The 8,733-nt window shown below is 34.6% G+C and overlaps 1 protein-coding gene and 1 long non-coding RNA gene across 2 annotated transcripts; both read left to right on the top strand.

Annotated features, from left to right (window-relative positions):
* The first annotated feature begins 4,134 nt into the window (after positions 1–4,134).
* On the top strand, positions 4,135–6,379 carry LOC145035102 (uncharacterized). The gene is made up of 4 exons (XR_013678309.1): positions 4,135–4,255; positions 4,340–4,476; positions 4,895–5,807; positions 6,026–6,379. It is a non-coding gene; the product is annotated as an uncharacterized LOC145035102 (long non-coding RNA).
* A 538-nt stretch (positions 6,380–6,917) lies between these two features.
* Positions 6,918–7,966, top strand: THX (thioredoxin X). The gene is made up of 2 exons (XM_078983693.1): positions 6,918–7,361; positions 7,593–7,966. Exons 1-2 carry the CDS (start codon positions 6,990–6,992, stop codon positions 7,797–7,799), a joined length of 579 nt encoding a protein of 192 aa, XP_078839819.1. The 5' UTR covers positions 6,918–6,989; the 3' UTR covers positions 7,800–7,966.
* The last annotated feature ends 767 nt before the right edge of the window (positions 7,967–8,733 follow it).

Below are 8,733 nucleotides of genomic sequence, written 5' to 3'. Positions count from 1 at the left end.
TCCGTACTCCCGGATCTAAAATTTACCTCATTGCTTAATCCATATTCTCGGATCTAAAACTAACCTCTTGATCTGATTCATACTCCCAGATCTAAAACAAGTTTATCTCTTTACCCCCTTTTTTTCCCTTTATCTTCAATCTCATCTACCCATGTTCTACCCAGCATATTTGTAGATACAAATACATATACAGTTTAACTCATTAAAACCTACATAATTCATCCATTCCACAATCATCTTAAATAAACAACAATATATACACATATAGCACGTATTTCATAGAAAATACTTAATATTTATGTGTAAGAAGAAAGTAACTACACACTCACCTGATCAGAAGATGATCGGACAACGCCTTGTCTCTTAAAATAATCTTTTTGCGACGAAATTGGGATGCTTTCCTCCAAAATCGGGCTACACGTGGGGCAGAGCTTCAGCTCGGAAATCTCACTTCTCGGGATCCTCGGGGTTTCGGAACTTGCTTCAGGGCTCGGGAATGGTACCGGGGCTTCGGGATAGTTCTTGCACGAGAAACGATACAAAAATGAGAGAAAGAGAAGAGTTTGAACAAAATAAATTGGTAGCCCTTAACATCTATTTATAGGGTGTTGAAACCTCGATTACACTAGGCGTAAATCCAGGTACGCTGGGCGTACTAAGCCTTACGCTCGGCGTACGCTTCGGATAAGCTTTAGTATGCGTGCCTCGAACTTCAAAAATTCATAACTTTCGCATACGAGCTCTGTTTTCGACGTTCTTTATATCCACGCGTAGGTGAGACAATGCTCTAAAACTTTCATTTAGACTCTGTTGGTGAATTTTTAATTTATTTTTATTATATTATTTTTAGTAGGCCGGGACGGGAAAACTCCGCTATAAAATCATAACTTCTTCATTCGACGTTTGTTTTCGTCTGTCTTTTTACCGTTGGACTACTATCGACGAGATCTTTGATTTTCGTTTAGATTGTTTCGGCTAAAAACCGCTCGATCTTAAATCGAGTATTCGGGTTGCATATCGCTAAGTCGAAACTTAGAAAAATCATAACTTCCTCATACGAAGTTAGATTTGGACGTTCTTTTTATGCACGGTCACGATTTAACGTATTCTACGACTTTTGTTTAGATCACCAAGGCTAAATATCGATCTATCGTAAATTCACTATTTACGTCGCGCTGTGTCGTGCCGGTTCTGTCGCGAAACTTCGACAGGTCATAACTTCTTTTGTTATAACTCGGATTTCGGCGTTCTTTATATGTACAAAATCCTTGTAACCTATACTACAACTTAGTTACAAATTACTCCTTCTAAATAATCTTCCATCAAAAAGTCATTTTTGATGCTTATTGTCTCTAAATTGACTAGTCGGGATCTATGGGCGTTACACTTGAAGAACAAACTGAGTGTTTGAAGCATCCATTTGGTGCATAGAAAATGACCTGAAAGATTGAATTTAGAGGAGGAGAGAGAAGCGAAAAAGACAAGCAAGTCTCAAATTTGATGATAATTTTCTTTAATGAACTTGAACCATCCATCCATGAAGTAGTATTTGTCTTTGATTTTCACGTATTTGATACTCCATTCAACAACATATTTGTTCTTGAGAACAACTGTTGTTTTTTTGTTATTGTCTTTTTCGAAATACTTCTCGACAAAAGCAGACGATAATAGGTGCAAAATATGCTGAATAACTGAAGATCTATGTAATGAGAAGCAAAAAAAAAAAAAATTGTGTGTGAGAGAGAGGGGGGGGGGCGGTTGTTGCAGTTGACTAAATGAGTGTAATAAGTATTGCTTACGTGTCAACGATGAGTTGACTCACTAGTAAGCCATTGTTGACTAACATATTTAGTTGGCAGTTGACAAGGTAGTGTAACATTAAAAAATGAGTAAAGATACGTAATTAACCGGTAAAACACAAGTTTGTGCCCTTCAAAAAAAAAAAAAAAAAAAACAGGACAAATTAAAATAGTATACAAAACATTATTGAACTACTATGATAGTAACCCTAATAAATATGTCAAATAAGTAATTGACAAAACTGCAAAAATGGTCCCTGTGATATGCATTTTTTTTGGGGTTTTAGTCTAAACCCCGATTTTTTTGGCTTCGTGGTCCTTTTGATCATGTTTGTACGTAAATTTGGTCCCTCGTAAAATTAAAATGACTGTAATGCCCTTCTTATATATTTTTTATGTTTTTTCTATTTAATTTAAATGAAAAAGAAAATAATTAATTAATTTGGGGCCACATCTCTCTCTCTCTCTCTCTCTCTTTCTCTCTCTCTCTCTCACAGAAGCCATTCTCATGGCATCACCACCCAGTTTTGATTTAGGGAATTTAAGATTGCTTCACGGAATTTAAATGCCAAATTGATGGCTTAAACAAACATTTGTAAAGCAAAATTACTGAAAATCAATGAACACAACTAAGAACTACATGCAACATCAAAAGATCATTCAAACAAAAGATCAAACACTTGGTGGGCATCAACCACACACCCAAACACAAAAAAACCCCACCTCCTCATTTTCATCTTCATCACATCACTTGCAGAAAAAAAAGCAAAAAAAAAAATCACTCCTGTTCCCACTTCCTTCTTCTTCTTCTTCATTTCCGGCCATTGACTCCGGTAACAATTTTTTTTTCCAGTCAAGACTTTCCCAAACTTCTGTCAATACATTCTCAAAAACATCAGAGAACATTCTAACTGTTCTCACTTCCTTCTTTGATAATTTACAAATGACAATACACCCACTAATGATTTGGGTTTAATTCTTCGTCATCGTCATTTGGTTCCCGATGCTCCTCGTCAAATGGTGGAGATCAAAGAGTGTGTTAGGTAGAAGAAGAAGAGAGGGTGGGGTTACGATTGTTTCTTCTCATCTTGACGGAGACTAATTCGGAGGAGGAGAGGTCATTGTCTGAAATTTTCAAACCCCATCTCTTCATCTTCGACCCCTTGTACTCTTCTCATTCAGACCCGAAACCTAAAATCAAAAGGGAAATCAGATGGTTTTTGTAGTCTTTTACTCTAAACCAACAAAAATTCACGTATAAGGGTTGGAAAAAGCAAAGCATACATGTAGATCTTCAACTTGTTTACATAAATTGATTTCACTCGTCATTGATGTAACCACCCTTTGGAGCTCCAAATCCTTAAGGTTTTGTCCCTGAAATCAGTCAACCAAGCTCCAAATCCTTGATGAACTTGTTGATGGTGAACTTGTAATGATACAATGTGTGGGGGTAGGATCGAACGTGCTATGGTGTCGGAGGCTGAAGCTGAGCGACGATTCAGTGGTTTCCATAAGCAGTTTGTTAATGGTGGTCGAAAGTGGTTTAGGGTTTTTCTTCAAAATTGTGATTCTTTCTTGTTACGATCACAAAAAGAGGAATTATGCTCTTAATGCCGAGAGAGAGAGAGAGAGAGAGAGAGAGAGAGAGAGAGAGAGAGAGAGAGAGAGAGAGAGAGAAAAGGTGGGCCTCCTCTTATTTTATTAATTATTAAAATAAATAAATTAGTATTAGATTTAAAGAGAAATAAAAGAAAAATGGAAAATAAATACCCCAATGGTATTACGGTCATTACACTATTCAGAAGTACCAAAAACACAATGAAACTAGTTCAAAAGGACCATGAAACCAAAAAAAAGTCGAGGTTTTGACTAGAACCCAAAAAATATCATAGCATAGGAACAATTTTTGCAATTTTATCTAAGTAATTTTGAAGCTAGTTATTGATAATTTAAATGTAAACATTAAATCAAATTATATATACATACTAATTTTGAATTACCACATAAACAGTACTCTTCTGTCACAGATTTTTTTCTTTTTGTTGGTGGACTTTTTTTAATGGTTTCTATACATTTGAGATAGAGATTTCCACGTGTTATCATACATACTGTCCATTATATACGTGTTTTCCTCCTTCGCTTTTGCTTCATTCGTGTCATGCTCTCTTCAATACTATGGTGTCCTCCACCGTTTCATTCCCCAATTAAATTACTCCACCACACCACCACCGACTCCAACACCGTTAACTAGCCACCGATTGCCTCATATCCACTGTCATAGATTTCTCAAACGGCTTCTCCCTTTTTTCTTCCTTTTACTTGCGCTTCCGTCGCATTTCGGAGTAGCCACCAGGGTTACCATCGATCCATTGTCTGCATCTACTACAACTTCCACTTCGTCAAATAACTGTCTGATAAGTTGGTGTTGTTCTAATGATTTCCACCGATACTGATAGGTAATCGACAGGTAATGAATTTCCTTTCTTAGGTTATCATTTATTGATCAATCAAATAACTTCTTCAATTCGATTCTTACACAGAGATTCTCTAGCTATTTCTTCATTTTTCTTCATTAATTGCTGAAAAAAAAAACCATGAATTTGGGGTGGATAGGATGGACAGTGGAAGCGGTGATGGTGTCATGACCGATGGTATTGAATCAACCAAGGCTGGAGGTGTAAGTTCCCATAATTGAACTCCTATTCGTTCTGTTTTTTTCTCATTATCGATTGTGATAAACCCATCGGAGAAGACAAATAGACTCTTGTGAGGTTGGAATCTGCGTAGCAAATTAAGAACATAATTTAGGGTTTTGTGTTGTTTTGATATTATCACAATTTGAAGACGTATCTTGGAAATATTTTGGAAACAATGGAAATTTCGTAGTAATGCTTACATGCTCTTTATCTATTATTGATTGACATTGTTTTATTTGGAGAACATGTTCAAATATGTGTACTGCTTGTGCAAGTGTCTTACATGCTCTGACTTAGGATTTTCACAGATTCAGTTCAACTTTGCTGTGAGTGAGTGCATGTTTGTTTGGTTTAGCTTGATCGCTGTCTAATTTTGAAATCTATGTTAATTATACACAGGGAGGTGCATCAGAAGCATATATTAGAGTCCTTGCTAAACACAAATATGTAAATAATGAAGATCCACTTGATGTTGGGGGTAGAATGGTCCCTTTTGAAACCAATGATCCAGATTTCTCATGTGAACATGCTCTTTGATTCGAAGATGCGGTAAGTTTATTCCAAACTATAGACTTGATTGTTTGGATGTTTTTTTGTAAGCCTGTTTGGTTCCCGAGTTCTGATAAAATCTGACAGCATTGAAATTTGAGATTCCATTTTCTATGTTGTTTGGTTGCCAAATGTTTTTAGGTGAGAAGTCGAGCCATAACTTTGCAGAGTTATATAAGATCAATTAAAGATATACTAAAACATGCTTCAAAGCTTCTCAAGGCTGAACTTCCTTTATCACTTAGATTAATTGGTAATGTTTATTGGGTGAAAATTAAATAACAATATTTATTAACAACAATCTAAATTCAGAAATAAAATGTTTTTGATATTGTGTGGTGTCTGACAAGGAAGCAGATGGAAGCATGGAAAATGCCAACCATGTGAATCTTGATGATGATAATCAATCTGATTCAGAACCAATGGTTGTATACTGCCCCAATTTAGAAATCAGTAATCCCTAAATTCTAATATAATATTGTGGAAATTCTTGATGTACATGCTAATGGCAGTGTATCTGTTACTTTATTAGTCAAATTCAAAGGGTTTGTAAGTCTTTTTAAGAAAACAGCTTCGAGAGGACTAAATGACCGAAAATCCCTAGAAATGAAGCTTTAAGATTCTCTCATCGAATCCCATAAAAAAAAACTGACTGGAGCAGAAAGAGCTGGTGTGCCACTTGGATATTTTGAGCTTGATACAACTTTTTTAGCAGATGATCTTAAAGACTATGATTATTCCGTCAATCTTGCAGCGCTTAAAGGTATATTTCTCCACTGCATTGTGTTTTGTAGCATTATATTCTCATTTTGTTTTTAGTCATTATGAAGTTTGGGTTCATTGCAACGCTCTTTGTGGTGAATATTTGTCTATGTTCAAAATAATAATGCTAAAGATTACCTAATCATCTTCAGAATATGTTTAGTTCACAAGCTAAAATTGCGAATAAATAATGTATATGTCTCTGTTTATTTGCAACAGATGGTTTCATCAGTTTCCAAAAAAGCAGTAAGATGAAGTTATAAGCATACATGCACATGGTAACAAGGTCTGAAATGGAATAAATTTTGCTTTTAGGAAGTTTTATGAAGTTATTCTTAAATTGTTTTGTTAGAATTTTTAGACACATTGATAACTTTTACATGTTACAAAATTAGCATCGGGAAGACTTTAAGATTTAAAGACATTTCAGGCATCCATTTTTGATATTTTAGTTATAGATTTTAAGCAAAATACATACAAAAATCCATTTATTGTTCTTCAGATCAAATACGAGATGAGGCCACATGTGTCATTTGCATTATAAGAATTCAATTTTGTGATTTGGTTTAAAATTTTCAGGAAGAGTATACAAATATGGATGATATTGATGTTAAAAGCTCGTGGCCACGGTTTTCATATTGATTGTATCAAGAAATGGTTGTCTATGAAGAACTTGTGTCCCATTTGCGAAGGGGACCTGTAAAGCAGAAATGAAAATAAATTTATTGTCAGATATTATTATTATAAATATTCTCGTTTTATCCATCTTCTTTGGCATTCCATTCCCGCAAAATGGAGTTCTTCCCTAGTTTTATATTAACTTTATTACTATGTCAAGTTGTGAGTAAGATTAATTGAATAATATTACTCAAAGTTGTTGTAATTTTATACTTATATTAATTTAGGAGTATATGATAATTATTATTTTAATAATTAATATGAGTGGAATAATCTGTATCAACAATATATTTATTAAAATTAAAATTTCATAATTTAGCAATATTATCCAATCGGTATTTAAATATTATCTTAAATATTTGCTAGTAATTTTGTGGCAAAGAATATTTTATAGTATTTTTTTTATAACTTAAATTGATTGGAGAACGTGGCTTGTACATGTCATCTTCACTTTCGTCTGAGTCCTCTTATCGTCGATAACGTCTCAGCATTTCATTACCCAATCATGGATACGCTAATGGCATCATCCTCTTCTACTGCAGCCATTCTCCACCGTCCGCCGCCCCTTCCCCTCCGGTCCTCCAATTCCTTATTCTACACCGGTTCTTGCTCAACAGGTACGGCGGCGTTCTTCCGAAAGCCCTTATTCGGCAATCATGGTGCTCAGAGAAAACTAATTCACTCGTTCCAAAATTCTTCATCTCAATCTTCGTCGTCGAGTGTGAAAGTGCCGATTAAATGTGGAGTTACCGAGATTAACGAGAGCCAATTCCCGGAGGTAGTATTGAAATCCGACCGTCCTGTTCTTGTTGAGTTTATTGCCGGTTGGTGCGGACCTTGTCGATTGATCGCTCCCGCCATTGAATCCATAGCAAAGGTTCACATCGCTTCTCGTTTTACCTTTTCTGAAACCCTACTGGCATGAATTGTGTTCTCAAATCGAATCATGAATTACTTGGTTGATATGGAGCGAAGAAACCCTAATTTAGGGATTTTAGCTTATCTACTGTATTGTATACTACAATCACATTGTTCAATTAGTTTTTCGACCTTTGATGATTAGTTAGGGTTTCAGTTATTTTTGCTAAACATGTTTGCTGAAATTCAGGAATACGAAGATAAACTATTGGTTGTAAAGATTGATCACGACTCGAATCCAAAGCTAATCCAAGAATACAAGGTGTATGGATTGCCTGCTTTGATTTTGTTCAAAGATGGGCAAGAAATTCCACAAAGCAGAAGGGAAGGTGCAATTACAAAAGCAAAGCTGAAGGAGTACATTGATGCACTATTGAAATCGGTATCAGTTGCTTAACTCCATGAATCATCACTTGTTTTTCTCACAATTTATGAGCAGCAGGGGAATTGTATAAAGGTGTAAATTTAAACGTATTACAGATCTTCAATTTCTCTTGCACATTTTCTTAATAATATTTAGGTAAATTAAACAAAATCGCAAATGGATTTTGGTTTTTACTTTCATTAGAGTATTTTTTTATATATATAAAAAAAAAAGAACATGTCAATTATATATATTCTTTTGTATTATAATTAATTTACTGAACTTAAACCAACCTATTCTTATTGATGCTCTATGAGCCCGTACTTTGTGGATGTTTTGGAATGCCTGTATGAAATAAGTAGATGTGGAAATTTAAAACAATTCATATGAAGATGAGTTAGAGCATTCATGGTATGAACTTATTGGAGAGTTTTGTCCTGTAAGGCTGACTCGGTTTGATACATGCTGAATATGCTTCTGACCTGGTCAACACTTCCCGACTCGGTTCTATAGAGTTCTATAGAAAATAGAAGCTGACCAAGTAGCTGATGGAATAATGACATTTGTGCCTTAATTTACAAGCTCTAATTAGAGTTTTTTTTTCACAAAGCCTTTTCGTTGCTTGAATTTACAAGCTCTAACGTAGAGTTTTTTTATTTCCTTCACAATTATAATGCTACTCAGTTCGTTTTGCATAGTTATTTTAAAAAAAATCTCGACAAGAGTCATAAATAAGCTCTATAAAAAAGCGTTACTATAACGATATTTGAGTTTTTTTTATTTGTTGAGTTGACGCCAAAAAAATTATTAAAAAATGTTTTCACTGCGATTATATTATATTGATGGCAGGATAACCAAAAAAAAAAAAAAAAAAAAAAAAAGTCAAATTAAAGGCATGTTTTAGTTCACGGATTTAAAAGGAGTTTGAAGGAATTAGAATGCATTAAAAATGGTTTGGTTGAGAAAA

Source organism: Lactuca saligna, chromosome 3 (genome assembly GCF_052625555.1).
Source record: "Lactuca saligna cultivar CGN05327 chromosome 3, ASM5262555v1, whole genome shotgun sequence".
In the NCBI taxonomy this organism is placed as follows: Eukaryota; Viridiplantae; Streptophyta; class Magnoliopsida; order Asterales; family Asteraceae; genus Lactuca; species Lactuca saligna.
This window is presented reverse-complemented; position numbering and strand designations above follow the sequence as displayed.

Excerpts from the sequence above, each read along its gene's own strand:
- THX (XM_078983693.1), top strand. The coding sequence starts at position 6,990 with ATGGATACGCTAATGGCATCATCCTCTTCTACTGCAGCCATTCTCCAC. Across the intron at positions 7,362-7,592 it reads CCATTGAATCCATAGCAAAG|GAATACGAAGATAAACTATT; the intron begins GTTCACATCGCT and ends GCTGAAATTCAG.